Source organism: Semicossyphus pulcher, unplaced genomic scaffold (assembly GCF_022749685.1).
Source record: "Semicossyphus pulcher isolate SPU_LCO1_2020_fin unplaced genomic scaffold, fSemPul1.0.p SCAF_13, whole genome shotgun sequence".
NCBI classification, from domain to species: Eukaryota; Metazoa; Chordata; class Actinopteri; order Labriformes; family Labridae; genus Semicossyphus; species Semicossyphus pulcher.
The window spans coordinates 29,026,388-29,045,243 of record NW_027211637.1 but is presented as its reverse complement, the minus strand read 5'-3'; the positions used below and the strand labels follow the sequence as shown (position 1 = coordinate 29,045,243).

General features: G+C 43.2%; 1 protein-coding gene across 1 annotated transcript in view; it reads right to left on the bottom strand.

The window, feature by feature from the left end:
• The window catches only part of spryd3 (SPRY domain containing 3), a 55,455-nt gene that overhangs the window by 13,664 nt on the left and 22,935 nt on the right, over nucleotides 1-18,856 (bottom strand). The window contains exons 7-8 of the mRNA XM_069659470.1: nucleotides 14,161-14,310; nucleotides 2,622-2,679 (exon numbers count right to left, since the gene is read on the bottom strand). Coding sequence (XP_069515571.1) covers nucleotides 2,622-2,679; nucleotides 14,161-14,310 — 208 coding nt within the window. The remainder of the gene's footprint in view (nucleotides 1-2,621; nucleotides 2,680-14,160; nucleotides 14,311-18,856) is intronic.

Here is an 18,856-nt window from a genome sequence, read left to right as displayed (position 1 = left end):
AGCCACTGTTTTCTTTGAAGCCAGCGATAAAAACCTTACAAACATTCAGAGTGCACGAAGAACAGCTTATTAAAAAGAGCTTTAACACTCTATATGAAGATTAGGCCTGCCAAGAGGACTCTGGCAGACATTTGGCCCGCTGAAGTCAAACACAAAAACTGACCATAAAGTTAATTTACAGAGGAACCACGTGTGACAGAAACACCTCTCGCAGCATTCTTGGCTCAAACACGCAGAAAAACCAAGGTAACAAAGCTAAAGTCATTCCTGCTTTAAGCAATTTCTGCTGTGGTTATCTGACCCGGGGTACATAATACTGTGTATACATTAAGTCTCTGTCACTCGGCCAAAGATTGCTGTATGAAATTCTTGAGGTTCCTGAGCGGCTCGGTAGATATCTGCATGGAGGAGACTTGAAGAAGAGGCCCCGGCTGTTGATTTTAAGTAGCTGGATCAGAGCCGGCACCTTAACCCAAGCATGGGAAGGCAGACCTCATACGCACAGCGTGGAAAACCGCATACATCATTTTAGTCTCTAACAAATAAGATTAATGGGAGCTGTGCCGGGGCGTGCACATTTCTGTGGTGTCAAACGCACAGCGGCCAAACCAGGCGCACCGCAGCGTTAGGCCTCTGGGACTGGCATGGTGAGCCCCTGTGAATGACTGGCCCCGTTTGTCACTCAGCGGCGAGGTATCATCCACAGGCCCCGGCAGGACGTACAGCATCAACTGTTATTATTATTTAAGTATCTTAAGTATAAATGGAATCTGCAAAGGGATATGGGGGATTCAGGACTTTAAACATCTTCCTGAAACATGAGAGGAATGTGCCGAATGAAGGAGAAAATGTGTTTTGATAGATTCGGGGGTCAAATGGAAGAAAATAACCGTCTAAAAATAAAATCACGCACGTTTTCTGGTGGAAAAACTGGCGACAGAAAGTGACATTTGTGGCGTGTGAATCATTCAGAGCGAGAGCGGCTGAAATCCCTCAACAATGGGAGGCTTCAGACCAAAGTAATGCTGATAAAAGTCAGCTAGAGGTCTGATTAGACTAACAAGATCTTCACTGTGACAGCGGGTTGTCAGATAAAGAGCCGGCTACCTACTGTAGCTTGTGCGCTGTAATAACAACCACCTACCTCGCTGCCGCCATTCTCATATCATGGCAGCAGCGTTTGATAGCTAATCTCTTACTGATAGTGAGGGGGGGGCTGAGGCCTGGAAGGGGAGCTGTGGTGGGGTCTGTGCAGATGCCTGTACGGATAATGTCCACAGGCCTGTCGTCACAAACAAACGTGTGAGTGGGCGGCATCATAGGAAGATAAAGATATCTAAACTCAGATTTTTGTGTCTTGTGTTTTTTTGGTTCACTGCATAACGAGATAAAAAGATGACCAAACGCCCACGGAGAGAGAGGAGAAGAAAGAGCGGTGGAGATACGATCCTTCTCCTCTTTCTGATGCTGTCACTGTCTGCTGTATCTCTTGGCATCCTCCCTGATCTCTGTTTGTGCCAGGCACCTTGACATCCTGCACAGATGATGCCCCGCGATGTTTCCAGCTAAAAACGCGGTAGATAGATGCTTTAGAGGAAGTAGATCAGATTTATGTATTTCATTCAAGGGGAATTCCAAACTCGCCGAGTAAATAAACACACAACTTTCTTTCTGTGTAGAAAAAATGGACGGCATGATTTGGTGATATTTGCCAGCCAGCCTCTGTCAGACCAACAACCAGTGACTGTGTATATATCTGGTATGAGTGTGGCATGCACAGGAGGCTGGGGGGGGCCAATTTCCCAAGTAAGTAGTACCGGCAAAATACAAAGGACGTCTTTGCTGGCAACCTCCAAACGAAAGAAACAGGTGGGGATAAAATTACTATGCGATTAAAAAGTCTGAATGCAGTAATTGGTTTACTCCTCAAATACAGTTTATAATTTTAAGCTGCTTTTCAGCACCAATCGATCGGACAGCAACCACTAAAGACGGCTTTATTGCCACTAAGGCCGTGCCCTGTTTTGTGAAAGATAAGAAGCAGTGCAACAAAAAGATGCAGATGAATTCTTTGGAGTCGAGAAATGAGAAATTTAATTTTACACTGGCTCCCTGTCTATCAGAGAACAGACCGATACTACTGTTGGTTTACAAAGCGCTGAATGGTGATGAGCTACCGACACAGTACGAACCATCCCGACCACTCAGGTCATCCGGGACGGGTCAGCTTTCTGAGCCCAGAGTCAGAACCAAACATGGAGAAACATGGCACCTGTTCACAACTGCCTTTCATTGAATTATTTTAATACATTTATTTAAATAACTAGTTTAATTTTTTATCACTGTAACTTATATTTTGGCTTCTGTTTTCACTGTTGATATTTTATCTTCACTTTGCCTTTTAATGTCTTGTTTTATGATGTGTTTCTTTGCTTCTGTTGTCTTGTGTAAAGCTCTTTGAATTGTCTACTTGCTGAAATGTGCTAAACTTAATCCTAAATTGGTCAAATAAAACGACAAAAATCACCTGAACTTTACAACCAGCTATGGTCACTTGGTATCTTTGCCCAACCCTATCGTAAGGAGAGGAAGAGAAAGAGAAAGAGGGCTTGAAACCTCACCAGCATGGTACGCCACCGATCCTCTGCTCCATCCCGGGTGTCTGTTCCTGGGGTAGTCCTGCACACACACAAACAGTCACACAGGTTACAAATACAAATCAAAAAGTTTTTGCAGTTTTAATTTATACAAAAACAACACCAGGTAATTTTACTGTCTACCAGGGAGCAGAAGCCACATCCACAGCAACTTGGGAATGACAGTCTTATAAATACTTTGTGGCATGATTGCAGAGCTGTGAGTTAGACTATAAAAGCTTGGAGGTAATACTAGGTTACTACTCAGGCTGAAAATAATGACTAATGCATTCTCAATCGAGCAGTTTAATCGTTAAGGTTATAACTTGTCTCTTACTGATGTGAACATATCACTGAGTGCGCTTTGGACATCTGTCAGTGGCTGCTTCTCCTCTCAGAGGTGAGGATCTGTTTGTCTCTCTCTCCATCTGTCTGCATGTACAGTATGTGAGCCTCTCTCCAGGTCGCACCATGCCAACAGAAATAACCAGTGGGCCAACTCTGGGATAAGATCAGAGCATGACTCAGATATAATTACAAGAGATTTTTATCTGTCCTCCAGGCTGCACCTCCATTACTCTAGAGACACACAACTGAAGAAGAGACAACGGAGGAGGCAACGCTTCATGAAAAATGGTGCTGTTTAATACAGTAGTGTAAACAGTACAGTAGTATAAACAGTGTAATAGTCAAGCAAAATGACCAGCAGTGCATAAGAGGAAAATATTTCTTCTACAATTCATTCAGTTAACGGCCTTTTTCTCAAAGTGCAAAATAAATGCAACGACTGTCGTTGTGTCAAGAACGGAAAGTAACTGTAGCTGGGATCAATGTAGACATAGAGTGTGAATAAACTACACTACTACTGCATGCACGTCAGAGGAAACCTGTGTCCTTCAAAATAAAAGCACAGCACTGAAAACAGCTCTGCGACCCACTTTTGGGTCCCGACCCACAAATTGAGAACCACTGATTTAAAACATCATAGTTTTGCAGCCACAAAGGCCTGTCCCTGTTCTCACTGATGGGGTATTATGGTACAATATTATTGCATTAGAATTAAATAAATATGTACATGCCGGCGCAAACAGCTGACTGCAGGCGGAGTGAAAGCAAACCTAATTGAGCAGCTTAAAATGCCGTACAGCTACAAGTAAGTAAATGTGGCTAATGTTGCGCTAGCTAATCAACAGACACGAGACAAAACAGCAAAGATTTGTTTCAACAACAACAAACACCTTTAGTCACTGGCACGGGAGGATTTTGGTTACATGATGAACCAGGCGGTTGTTCAAGAAGGATTTCCATTACGCAAAAACAAAGCTTTAAAAAAAAAGTCACTTCCAGGTGTCCAACATCTTCACGATCACCATTAAGTTAAATGTACTCAAATGAAGATCATACAGAAATAATGACATATGATATAAATAACTAGTTAAAAATGATATTCAATCAATCCACCTTTATTTATACTCGAGAGACCATTGAGGGGGAACCCTCCATCACTGAAGCAAACAGAAGACAAAGCGTTAAAAGAACCAGAGAGATGATAAAAGGCCATTAAAAACATAGGTGTGTAAGAAAAACCCTAAAATGTACTAAAGTAATAATTAAATTAAAGCCTTGTGGTTGTACATCTCCATCATTTAGTCAAGTTTTCTCCTTCTTGTTCGTTAAACAGAGCAGGAGAAGAAGTGTGCACCGTCTTTACATTGAGGCTCCCCAGAAGGGGATGTAATCCTGTCAGGGGCATAACACCTGCTTTCTTAATTTTTACTTGATTAATAATAAATAAACAAACTAAAGAGTAAAACAGAATTTTCTCAGGCCATTTATAAAAGTACCTTTTGGATATTTCTATCATTTTTATTCATCTTGTATTGTCTGTTTGAACTGTATCGTCTGTTAACTGTTACGGACAAAGAAATGTTGGGATGATTTCATGATTTTACACAACCATGTTATGAAACAAATCAGTTGTGCTAAGTCAAATGCTAACATTCTTGCATCCCTAGTATTAACAGACAAAAGGGCATCCAAAAGATCTTTCATTGTGACTCAAAGAAATTCTAAATATGACCAGGAAGACGTCCAAAAAACAAAGAGGGAAAAAATGGGCAGCCTGAAGAAAGTCACAGTTTAGAGAAATATGCTTTTAGTGCTGCTACTGATCCGAAGACGGAGAGCGGAGAGCCAACACGTAACACAGAGACAAATCAGAGTTGAAGTTATTACAATAAGCACTTGTATACAGCAGTGAAATGAGTAATAGGGACACTGTCTGCCTGGACCGACCGGCCTGTCTGTCTGCAGAGTGCAGCATTTGAGGACAGGACATCAGGGAAACATCCACGATCCTGTCTGACTGCCCCATTGGGGCGACAGAAACAGGAAATGGAGATGGATGGGGGAAAATCAAGAGAGAGACGTAGAAGGACGGAGTGAGACATCAGCAGAGGAAGACAGAGAGACATGGAGGAATGCAGCTACTGCTCCAAGCCTGAAACCCCTTGATCCGCCAAGTCTGCTCCTCTTCCCCGCTCGTCTCGACCACAAGCCGAGGATTCCTCGGGCTGACTGGCATGTGGGCAGAATCTCCTCGAGGAAGACAGGAACGTCTGGGGGTTTTGCTCCCTGATTGATGACCCACAGGCACCGTTCTGATCAGGACGAACATTAGAAATGGCTACAGAAGAAACGGGTGGATTAACAGAGCTTTAATGTGAACCGCAGACTTGTGTCTGATAAATGGATCAACTGTTAAATGCCTGTTTTCATAGCTGCCTTCTTGGTAATTGTTGTGTCCATCATCTCTAATTCAAAACATCTTCTCAGAGTGCTCGATTCATCAAATAAATATGGTGGTTTAGTGAGAATAACTGAGACAGAAATCCCTTCTGTACACTGAAGCTGAGTTACAGAGTCTCTTAGCAATGAAGAGCGGGATAACAATGTCAGTTGTTATAAGACTGGTCATTTATTAGCTGGCTAGCCTCAGCTGAAAGATCTTCTACTGACGTGAACGTTTACCTCAACAAGGTTGGCTCAATCAGCAGAAATAAAACGCAGCGTTAGTTGACCTCTGACGACACGTAGTTGAGTTGCAGATCTGACATTGCCATCATCATGAACTGCATATGCAATGCAGGAAAGCTTGACAGGTGTAGCGCCTGTAACAAGGGTGGGTGCGGTTTAGTACAGAATCATCCCTCCATTATCTATATCGCTTATCCTGTTCAGGGTCGTGGGAGGCTGGAGCCTATCCCAGCTGTCATTGGGCGAGAGGCGGGGTTACACCTTTGACTGATTGCCAGTCAATCACAGGGCTGACACACAGAGACAGACAACCTTTCACGCTCACACTCACAGGCAATTTTAGAGTCACCAATGATCCTAACGAACATGTGTTTGGACTGTGGGAGGAAGCTGGAGTATCCGGAGGGAACCCACGCATGCACGGGGAGAACATGCAAACTCCGCACAGAAAGGCCAAACCGAGGTTCGAACAAGGAACCTTCTAGCTGTGAGGAGACACCGCTAACCACTTAAATAAATGTGCAAAACTGCAGCTGCTTTTGTCGACTCGATACCTTAAAAATAGGTAAAACAATCCACTTTGCTATGTAACAGCAGCCCATGTGGAACCACCACAAAAACATCCTTATGAAATCTTGTTTTTTTGCCAAGTTTTTATCATTCACTGTTTCACAAAAGGGAAAACATTTTTATACAGGATGTTCAAGTACCTGAAAAAACAATTTCATGGTGTAAAAATAAGATTTTAATCTTTTGACTCTTCTTAGTGTGAATATTATGTTTTCTTCCCTCAGTTACAGCCCGCATAGATTCTGTAAAGCAGATAATACTGTATTGTTTTGTGGGACTTGGCTTTCCCCTTCATAAAAGAAACATTCAAACTTATTGTGGTTTGGAAATTACAACATTTAATGCTGTGATTTCTGTTTTTCAATCGGTGGTGGCGCCACTCAATCATACATACACTCCTTCTCTATCAACATATGATGGAATGCATGTTAGATATTGGACGCCATGTTAACCAGCCGTCTCTCATGAATTGCAAACTTTCAAAACACTTCTAGCGTCGGCCTGCAGAAGCCATCAGTGCAAATAAAATCTGCTTCTAAGAACAACAAACACCTGTGTTTCTGTCCACAGCATGGCGGGGCGAAGGCTGCAATATCTGATCCACAGCAGCTACACCGGTGTCATCAGATCAGCCTGCATTTCCACACGGTGGCAGAGTAAACAAGTCTGAAGATGCGGGCGAGAAAGAGAACCATGAAGTAGCAGATAGCCATCATCCGCAGCAGCTATCACTCTGGGATATCTCAGAGCCGACTAAAAATATAACTAAAGCCATGAATTACAACAGATATGAGTGTTTGGGTGTGTTTTGAAGGTAGAGTTAGCGGGGATGGAAAGTAGTGTGTTTCTGTTTGTACGTGCCCACACGACCTCACCTATAGGGGTTGGGCACAGACTGTAGTGAACTAATGCAGGTCTGTTTGTTTAACCTCGTGTCATCAGGCTAAAACCTTCAGCTCCCCACGCGATAGCAGCAGCCGTCTGACATTAGCTGATGATCTGACGGGAGTTAGGAGAACAACAGCCTGTGTTTGGGCATGTTCATCACTCTTTATGGATGCTTGCCTGATACAAACACATTAAACTAATATTACTAGGTTTGTTCTGTTATTGTTATTGGGTGGAGGAACATCTGACAGGACGGAGTGCCCATATACAGGAGCAGTTAGCTTAGCAGGGTTGTACTAACATTGACCTGCTGTATACGTAAGATAACGTTGCACTATATAAATAAAAACTGATTGACTTCTTGATGTAACACAACAAATTCCCTATTTGAAATCTGCCACATTTAATTCTCTACACCTTTTGGGAACCTTTTAGGGTGTTCACTAAGGTAGCTGGTACTCTCCAGAACCTTTAAAGTAGAACTGAAACAGCATTTCCAGAGTATCTAGCTTCCGTATCGTGACGTATTTCCGAGTGAAACAGGACGTGCAGGCGGGACATATCATTAGAGGGATTTGATTTGATCGTTGAGAAGTGGGCGTAGACAGACGTTCTCCACAGCGCAGTAGCTAGCTAACTGACCGAGCGTTCTTGGTGCTCTGCGGCTAAATGTTGCAGATTGATTGTTTGGTGCTAACTTACGTAAGCATGCGTGAAATTTAGTTTTACCGGAAGAAAAAACGGATTTTGATATAAGAATACAAAGAAATTGATTTTCTGTATTTTTTTTGGCCTATATTGTTTAATAGACGCACAATATTACCGGGGATGTGATCTAAAAGGATTAAAATGACATTTTTCATTTCACCTCAACTTTTGAGGATGAGTTTCCAGGAGAAGCACAAGCCATTGGATGGCTACAAGGGAACATATTTCAAACTGAAAGTAAGCAATTGTTAGTTTTATTATAACCTGACAATGCATTAGCTTATTAATCAGTGAATCGTTTCAATAATCGATGACTTGTCTGCTATTAGAACAGTCGTTAGTTGCAGCCCAAAGGAATATGTAGATGTATTGTTTACGGATGCAAAGTAAATGCTCTTTACTCTCAAAGTCTTTAGGCCTGTCTATCAGCAGTTTTTATAGCCGTGCAGTTGTGCTTCCTTAGCGGCCTGATGAGATGACAGTGAACATGTGGACGGTACCTACAACTTAAGTTGTCCACTCGTCCACAGGTTGGACGTTTGGATTCTAGCTGTGTCTGTTTTGGTGCTGAGCTGGTTTTAGTGCCTTCTCACTGGAAACAGCTGCCGGCTCGGCTGAAAATGATTACACAAAGGAACACCTTGTACATTTTTGAAGTGCAGGTTGTTCTCTACATGTTCTTCAGCCGCCAGTGGCACAGTGACCTTGCCTTTGTTTATCCTTGATTGACCCTCTTAGAACAAACAGTTCGACGGAAGCGGCGCTTAAACACGGTTAGTAGGACTGCTGCATCACAGGAGGAAGAGGAAGAGGAAGAGAGCTGTTCCCAGGACCCGGTCCCGGGACAAACCAGGACAGAGGAAACGCCGGCAGCGGTTTTATGTCTTTTTTTGTATATAAGAGTACATACCGTTTCTGTGTGTGTACGTTTATGACTGTTTATGTTCATGAATGAGTCATGAGACAGAGGGTCATGGGTGAACTAAGAAAACCATCAGTTGTATGCAGACTGTGGTGGCAGCTGAATCCCAGATCTGTCCCTTCAGTCCTCCATCACAGCTGTGACACCAGTCCATCCATCTTGAACCTTTTTTAATCGGATTTTAAGGGTTTGGACACGAGGCTTTTCCTGCTTATTTCCTGTATTTTACATTTTCAGAATAGCTTCTCTTTATTTCTCTACCTCCAAACTTTCTACCTCACTACCCCACCTCCTCAAACCCCCCCTCCACACTCCAATCTACCAGCTACACTCTTCCACCACATAACTTAGCCTAGATCTCTGTTTGTCCCACAGCCTAGCAACCGCTGTGTGTACCGGATGAAAAACAACCGTGCTACCAAGCATATGCATGCTGTACATTCATGGAGACTCTTATCTGCACAGGAATGAAGGAGGAAGCTACAGGTCATGCCAGGTCTTGGAACTGCAGTGGGGTCAAAACAGATCTGAGATTACAGGCGCATAAAAACAACACATTTACCTTACACACAAAGCATTCAAACTTATCACATAACAGAAATTCCTCTGACTTCCTTATTGGACAGGAAACTGGCAACAGTGGCTGAGGGGATTAAAAGAATTAACTTCCACCTTTTTTAAATGAGTTAATTTGATTTTTACGTGTTCGACCTCAACTTTCACTTTGGCATCTTTGGATTTTCACAGCACTGAAACAAATCACATTCAGGGCAGTTGTTTGTCATGCAAAAAAGACTCAAGCCTGCAGTCACGCTGGCAGCTCTGCGAGGCTGTACTTAGGCACAGAACCAAATGCATTATTACACTGACAATGTCAACATGCACCACCTTATAATTAGCAGGTTATCAAGTCACTATGAAGTCACTACAACCTCTCTACATTGTCCTACGGTCCACCACAGCATGGACGGTGATCGTGGCAGAGCTCACTGTCCCATAGGAGGGAGGGATGGTCTTTCAGCTGAATGTAGAAAAGCACGGTGGTCAGCTGTCAACTACCCTGTGGAAGTCGTCAGTAGACGCTTCATGGCAACGTCCACCCAGCGCTTATTGAGGAGTGTGGGAGTGTCTGGACCTAAACTCAAGAAGGCCCTCAAAGATCTGGACGAGGAGGCAAGAGCAAGGTAGCTTCTGGTTCTGGCTTAGGAGGCAGGATCAGGCGTGGGGAAGGCAAGGGTGCTAGGGACAGCTTCAGGGGGCGGTGGGGAGACGTCCTACAGTTGCTCCACCACCACCAGATGTTTCAGGGTTAATGGAGAGAAAGATCAATGAAGGGGGGCACCCAGCTGATGACCCTGCAGCTTTCCCAATGGCACTGTCGGAGGTGCATCAATGCCCAGCAGGTAGCCTTTTACCTGTGCTTCCATCCATGCTCATGTTAGGTAATAAGAACAAAACTGGTCGAGCATTGTTCCCCATGTACTAAAGGCTGTGTCCTCTCTCTCCTCCCTGCTTCCTGTCTCTCTATAACTTTCACTGTGGTGAAGTGGATCAACAAAGCAGGCTTGACGGTGTAGTTGGTGTTACATGAGCTGTGTCTCAATTCGTGTGCTGCATCCTTTGAAGGCAGCGGTCCACGGAGGATGAGTCATTCGTAGCTTTGTGGACCGCTAAAGCCGAGCTGAAATGACACCGGTCTGGTCTACGGAGGATTTCCTGTTTGGGTCACCAGCTGTTCCCGCCCTGAACCTTGCGTCACCAAATGTGTCGCCAAAAGTGTATTCCTCGTCCATTTAAGAGATCGCCATCTCACGCAACGAATATTGGGATACGTTGGCCTGCGAAGGATGCACTCGATGTATCCTTCATGGCCCTGAAAAAAAGGGGGGTGCATTTGTCGGCTGCATCTGAAGAAGCCTTTGAAATTGGACAGCCTTCGACGCAGCGCTGTGACACAATCGGCCTTCAAATCCGTCTTTTAAAGGATGCAGCCCCTGAATTAGGACACAGCTATTGAGTTAAGTGAAGACACAATACAAACCGATTAAATTAATTGTCCATCAACGTCAATATTGTTTTTCCTACTTTAAAAGCATCATCGACACATACAGTAGTTGGAAAACAACTCATCGGAGCAAAAGAATAAAGAGAGTTAGCTACTTGACCAATAAGACAGTGGCAGAGGATCTGTTGTTAAGATAGGAGCTCATATTTTAAGGCTCATCTTTCGTCTTGTAAAATGACTTATTTAATCTGTAATAAAAATGTTACCAAAACTTTATTACGTGTTCGTAAACTTCCTCACCTCGGCATCCCTACACCAAAATAAGCTTGGGGGAAATTGCAAAGTGGGAAAAATTGAGTGCAAAGTTGAGCCTGAAGTCATCAACCACAACAAACAGGAGAGACAGACAGACAGAGGGAGAGACAGACAGGCTGAATGTGACAGTCTGAGATGCATTAACGAGTGGTTTACATTCAGGCCAGCTTTCTTACCGGGGGATGTTACGTGAAAAAAAGACCAGCATGCACACTTGAGACTGCTGTTGAGTAAACAGTCATTACCCAAGCCCTTCAATTTGCTGCTTTATCACCTCTCCTGGACTTAAGCTTAATGTCTTTATAATGAAACCCAGATGCTCAGAGAAAAGTAGTGGAGCAAAAAGAACGGAGAGGAGAACTCTGAGGAGGTAATGAGACTGGAGTTATCACCACTCAACTTCTTCCTCACCCGTGGGAGCAGCGTCTGTGTGTGTTTAACTGAGAGCATGTGTGTGCACATTTGTTGGCTGCATCACGGACATCATGGAGGTATTTTCTTTAAATTTACAGGCAACAATTCGGTCGAGACAACCCGAACAAGAGCATCGAAAACAGATATATTTAGAGACGAATATCTACTAATTTTCCAAACTTGCACGGCTTGCATGGAAAGCTCTGAGTGGGGTGCACACCTACAGAGCAAGTATATTTCTTCTGCTCAGCCTCCCCTGTCTGTGTGCATCTATAGCTGTCATTCTGTGCATCCCTCTGTGTTATATAAACTGCCTCTGAGACCTTGAAAGATGTTGTACAAGTTTCATCTTTTATTTTTGTTATTAAAAGGAGCAGAGTTTTGACCCTGGGAGACACAGTGCTGGCAGCGCTCCACGGGCCTTGGCTTCGGCAGTCGCTAATATTTCACATTCATAACACTTTCGAGGCTCGACCTACGGCGTTTAGAAAACTCACAAATCATGACCCCATACTGTCGAAGAAACAGTTCCCGAGTCACAAGAATAACATTAAGGTAAAATGGAATGCGAATCCATCATCAGACATTTATACGAGTATAATCCTGTCCTTTACATGCTTAGTAAGGAGAATTCAAAACAGCTGCAAGACCCTCAACTATTACAGCGTAAACATCTTTGCAGCTGTGCATTGATATTTCTTCATAAATAGCTTTTGCTCTACTGTTTCTCTGCATCTATTAGTGTGTTTCAGTCTTTCTGGATGCCTAAATAAAACTACAGGTTTGTCTATATTATTCTTCAAAGCTGCTCAACATGGTAATAGCCACTTAGAGCTGCAGTGCTAATGCAGAAATGGGAACCGCATGTGCATTCTTTGGAAAAAGAAATAAAGGCTCAAATGAGAGGTGTTAAAATTTCTCTAATTGTATTTTCCTCTTGGAGGTGTTTCATCTACCCAAAGAAGGCCATTAGATCCGAAGAGAAAAGCTAAGGTGCTGGATAATGGGAAGGAAAGTAAAGCTTATGAAACGCCACATCAAGTTGGTTTTTGACCAGCAAAAGTCACGGTTAGGACCTGGTGCCTTGTACATTTTTGGTATCAATTTGCCTGAGGTTGCAAGAAAGCTCATAGTTGTTAACCCATGTGTGTGGAGGGTTGGTTGTCAATTTTTGTTGGTCACAACTTTAATTTGGCAAATCTTTTTCTTTGCATGTTAAACAAGGAAATCCAGGTCCGTGACAGTGACTTTGTTTCCTGCAAACGCTACGTACACAGCATGCCGTTTAATACGTAACAAAACTTTCATGAATAAAAGTTCATTGATTATATCGTGCTTCATAAAGGTTTTGCTTTTTAGTATCGCATTGAGGACACAAACACAGCTCAGAACTGCTTCTACAGCAAGCAGGTACTATGTGCAGTGGAGAACAAGTAGAGAAGAACCCATCCCAAGCAGAGCCTATACAGTGCTCTGCGGAAAAATGGCTGAAGTCAGTGTCCTGTAAAGTGGGGTACACACTACACAATAATCAGGCCAATTTTGGGCCTGATTCACGCCTTCACACAAAAGTAAGCAAAGTCCCGATTTTTCGATTATCTTGCCAGATGTTCCTGTGGTGTGAGGGATGTTTAGGGTGATTTTACTTCCCCCGATCTGCTCGGAAGAACGTCGTGGCCGCACCGATTTCAAATCGTAAATATTAAACATGTTCATTATGTACAATCTGATATCCTGTTGTGTGGGGGGAACCCAGAGGACAGCCGAGCACGCGCTCTGTGGATCGTCATGTGGAATTAAACAATAGCCAAATGGGAAGCAAGCTGACTGAAGAAGGAAGCACAACAACCTTTACACCACAACAACATGCACAGCCCATGTTCACGCCGTCTCCACCACTTCATCCACAGTTTGTTCTTTTTTCTTCCTGAATTTTCAGTCAAAAGTCCAAAAACTATCATCGCCAATTCTTCCTGCCTGTCGGCCGCCATGTTTGTTTACTCTAAAGTCTGGTTTCACCACGAGAGATTCTGTGAGATTTCCAGCTGTGAGAGTCAGACTCTGGTTTTTGGTGAATGAATGTGTTAGTGTGTGGTGTGCTGTTTGGGTCATATCATTGCTCTCCGCACACTACAGGAACAAAACTGTTCAATCAATCATTATTGGTCGTCATGTGTGGGCTCTCTCACATTTTCAACATCTGTTAAGATTTTAAGAATCTTTTAGTTTGGGCCAGGTCTAAAAAGGGCTTTCATACTCATACGATATAATCTATTCTTCATTCACTACAACTTGAACGTATGCGGGGAATCACACCTTTAAACTGACAGGTGTTTTTCTGCTTGTCTTCCATCAGGACAAGTTTAAAACGTTACCCAGAGAAGGCCTGAGGAACACTTTGCACGTGCTTATTATCTGCCCTGTCTCAAAGTTTTCCATCATTGGCTTGTTGTTAGCACAATGACCTGTTGAAGTATGGGGCTAAGAGGCAGGGAGTGTAGGAAAGCAGAATGGTGGAGCCCTCATCCCTTGTATTCATTGAGCTACGCTGCTTTATGCGTGAAACTGTGGAAAAACAAGGGGAAAGGGCCAAATGCATAAAACCTGCTTCTCCGTTGAGTGTAGGTGTGTGTAAAGCTGTCAGGCGATTTTCCTAGAGAGCTCACCCTTCTTGCCAGGCCGAGGGCAATGTAGCACTTCTCCCCAGCATCAACAATCTCCAGTTCATAGTAGTGGCAGCGGGTGGTGAGTGGCTGTCGGGCCTGGGCCAAACCCACGTCCATGATGCTCTTTCCTTTGCCAACGTACTCCAAGAGCTGAGGAAGGGGATAGAGGAAGAGTAGAGAAGAAAGAATTGGGTTTAATATATTGAGGAATAAAAACAAAAATGTTCTGACATGGACTCACATTACCACCTGAGTTATAGCCTTAGAAACCCAAACCATGAGGCTCGTCCACCCAAAGACTGAGAAGTTGCTCACTGTCATAATAAAGGATAAAGGTGTTCATGTATCTCAAACTAAGTGGTCCCCTAAAACCCCCTCGCATCACACCTTTCCAACACTTGCATTAAGAAGTCAAACACATTTTATAACTTTCCAAGATCAATCCATAAATCACTCCCACTTCACACAGCGTTTGGGTCGTCTTTCTCACACTCTCAAGCCAAGTCGCAGCACCTAATCGATCCACCACATCAAACTGAATGTCTCAAAAACGATGCTCTCCAACGACGGCGTAAAATGACTTCCCGACAGTTCCTCGAGCACTTCCATGAGGTTGATGTTTTTGGATTTTGGGAACATGGCTTCAAACTAACGGATGGATTTCCAGGAAATTTGTTTCCGATATCCAAGGTACCAAGAGGATAAAACCTGCGGACATTGTTGCCATAAAGTCAGTTTAGTAAGTTGGGCTACAGCTTTGCAACTTGAGCCCTGTTTTAACTACCTCTAAATTACTTAGTTCCCATTGTTTGTGTACCTGTCCCTCTCTCCTCATGCAGCACCTTTGCCTCACGTCTCTCCCTTTGTACCCCTGCTAAAAGCCCCAAGAAAACCTTGATGAAAAGTCTATGAAAGTCTCGATTTTACCTGTCCTGTTAAATCTCTTGCCAGCTTCAGGATGGATTGGCAGAAAATGTGGTTTAAAGATCAACTATCAAACATCTTCTTGACTGTCCAAGACGATGTGTCCTGCTGACTCTTGTGAATTTGTCAGTTTTCCTCTAGCGCCACCATGTGGTGATGGTTTTTAATGAAACTACTGTTGGATGGAAAGTAATGAAATTTTGCACCCCAAATATGGTAAATGGTAAATATTCACCCATTCACACACTGATGGCCTAAGTGCCAATCACCAATCACGATCGATGCATTAATGGCTATGCCTTCTAGAGCAATTTGGGGTTCAGTGTCTTGCCCAAGGATACTTGGACATGTGACTGTAGCAGTCAGGGATCGAACCCCTAATCTTCCGATTGAGAGACGACCAACTCTACCACTGAGCCACAGCCGACCCGTCGAATCATCAGGTTTAATTTGTCAAATGCTTTTGTTTATGATCAAATACCTGCAAAACTAAAGACAATACCCCTAGCTAGGGGAGACAGTCTGTAGGGAGTCGGCTTGGGAACCGGATGGTGGCCGGTTCAAGTTCCAGTACGGACCAAACATAGAATTGGGGGTGGTAGCTGGAGAGGTGCCAGTTCACCGCCAAGGTGCACTTGAGACACAGACTGCTTGGGGCGCATGTCCATGTGCAGCCCCCTCACATCTCTTCCTTAATGCATTAGTGTCCTGTTTGTGCGTGTGTGCATTTCGGGCCTATGTGTGTGTAGCATGTTTGTAATAGCAGAGTGAAAAAAATGAATAAAGTATCTTCAGCTGTTTGTTCTGTTTTGTGCTTTAAGGCTTTTAGCAACATGCTAACATGCTTAACTAAGATGACCGACATGGTAAACATTATACCTGCTAAAGCATGCTAGCCATGTCGGTGTGTGCGTGCCATGCTGATGTTAGCATTTAGCAACACTTTGCAGTCTCACAGAGCAACTAGCCAGACTCTAAACAAACACTTTTGTTTCTTTGTGTGTGTACAAACAAGTGCAACACCATTAATACCCTTTCAGAAAAGAGAAGTGCCTCGCCCCTCTCTATAGCAGCAGGGCTTTAACCCCACCTGTAACAGTGGCCATTCAGAACAGCTATAAATAATTTAGCCCTCAGACGAGGTGGGGCCACATGTCATTGAAACGACTTTGTTTCAAGCATACCTCGGCCTTAAGTTTCTCAGTAAACCTTTTTACTGCTGTTATATAATTATTCTGACTTTCTTTGCTTCAGCTTTACTTTATTTGTCAAGGCGACCAGGCCCAAAGCTAATTCCAGTCTTTGTAAGTGGGTAAATTGATGGGAGACACAGCAGATCAAGCTCGGGCAGGATCTTCACCCCGAAGTTTTCCAGAGATGAGGGACTTTACCACGCAACTTTTGCAAGTGTGTCCTAAGTGAGTGGGCACCGTGACAGACTGACACTTCCAAACCCAGTCAAACCCGCACTGAGCCGCCCATGATCGCTATCCAACAAGTACCGACATACACTTGAGGTTGCATCTACAGTACCTGATGATAATGCAATTACTTTCAGGTCTATTTTGGACTTAATCATCTAACAGGTGAAGATGGGTGGGTACAGGTGAGTAGGTGGGCAGCTAGGCAACCACAAAGCCTTTAGGCTGCGCAGGGTTTCCACAGATTGAGTGTGTGAAATTGTGAGTGTGTGCACAACCAAGAAAATGGCCCCAGGTTGAAAGGATAGGATGACAGACAAGGTGGGGGTGGACGAAATTACTTCTGTATTAAGCCGTGTGTGTGTGTGTGTGTGTGTGTGTGTGTGTGTGTGTGTGTGTGTGTGTGTGTGTGCGTGTGTGTGTGTTCCACTGGCCAGACACTTGAAGGACACACCTGGTGGGAACAGCTATTCAACATCTACGTCATGAAAAAGTCAAGTGTCTCAATTAAGTTATTACCATTTTCTCTTCTTGTTATTCTCTGTTGCTTAGTGATACATCAAAGACATTTGAAAAAAGAAAAATCATTTCAGCCTGTGAAGTTGATGATGGATTAAAATGCTGAGAGCAGAGCTCCACAAGATTCAGTCTTGTGCAAACTTAAATTTCAAGTGATCAAAAACAGGTTGTTGGGAAATGCATGCAGCACTTAAAACTGCACAGACACGAAGAATATGCGACATTTTATCGATGCTTTAATCTTCAAAAACATGAACGACTGCGTGTAAAATCATTTACATAAGACGTATCATGGTCCTTTATCGCTTGCCATCCTGATCTTTCTCTCCTCTATTTTCCTGTTTGTCTCTATTGTAGATTTTTAATCACATAACAAAAAAAGTATTAATAAAAAACACCTTTAAAGGGACATTTTTAATGCATGTGTAGCTGCCCACATCCAAACTTTGCTCCACAGATATGCAGGTGGTAAAAAACTTAAACATTATTACTGTCAGAAAAAAGCAGCTAAACAGAAGTTTTCTAAGTGATTTCTTTAATTATAAGTGCAGGAATATCATATAAAATTAATATTATAGTGTATAAGAAATAGTGCAAGCTCTAGAGTTGGCTTTGCATCATCTTTCAGCCTGTATTTTCCATCAGCTACATCCAACCTGGTCGCATACAGGACCTGTGTCCACTAACGACATATTTTGCGCTGTCAGCGCCCACAACCTCAATTTCAGAGCGTTTCTCACAGACGCTTTATGTTGCTAGGTTACGAAGTTGTCTGGCAGCACATCTGCTTCCCTTGGTAGTGACGGTTAAGTCTTAGTTAATCGTTCTGTATCCTTCATATTTGTTTTTATTCAAGGACATTTTACAAAGAAAACAATGGAAAGGAATCGTGTCCTGGCGTTAGCAGCAGCTCTACACCTGGAAACTGTACCCTCAAAAAAAGAAATGATAAGCTTCTCTTCCGCCATTGTTGTTGACAAAGTTGATATCTGAAGTCCCGCCCCTTCTTGTTTTTGACTGGTCAGTGAGGGAGAATTGACATTGACGAGCGTGGTGGTCTTCGAAAAATTAAACTATTTTCAACTGAGAGCGCAGCGACAAAAAACAGCTGACACAGAGGGCGTTTCTGTGCTGAGGACACTGACCTGCACTGCTTCTGTATAGAAAACAGGCCCTAAGGCTGCAGAAATATTCTGTGTATTGTTTGGTTGAGGTCCATTTGTTACAATTTCAACAGCAAGGAAAATGCTGGCAGACATGTGCATCATAATCAAACATTAACATTGTAAGAATAAAGTAATATGTAGTTCTGTACTTTGTCTATTGTAATTAAAAGAACACATTTTTGTATCTGTAGTTCATTCTGCAGGATAAAAGTTGGTGCCAACTTCTCCCTGTTGTCCTTTAGCAAGGCACTGTTGCTATGCATTATTAAACTAATAGAAACAAAGGAAATCTCGTCTGATTCCTGGAACCAAAACAATATTTCTTAATAGTTTCTTTACAGCACTGGGCTGATTAATTGTTCACGTGGATAACAGTATTAGCCTCCACCTATTTGTTAAATACTGCCCTTTCATGTGTACTCTTGTGTCTCCCTAACCTGCTGCACTTTCATGCCTGGACAGCTGCACTTCTTTTGGGAGAGGAGGAAAGAGTTTCGATGCGATGAGCTCTCAGTCACGCCTTTTTTTTTTTTTTCTGCTTCTTGCTGCTGAGTAATGGAAGGAGGAGAGCGACAAGAGGGCAGAAAAAGAGACGTAGCCTTGAGCAAAGCATGCCTCACTGAGATCGCTGACAATCTCTCTCTGTCTCGCTCTCTCCTTCAGTCC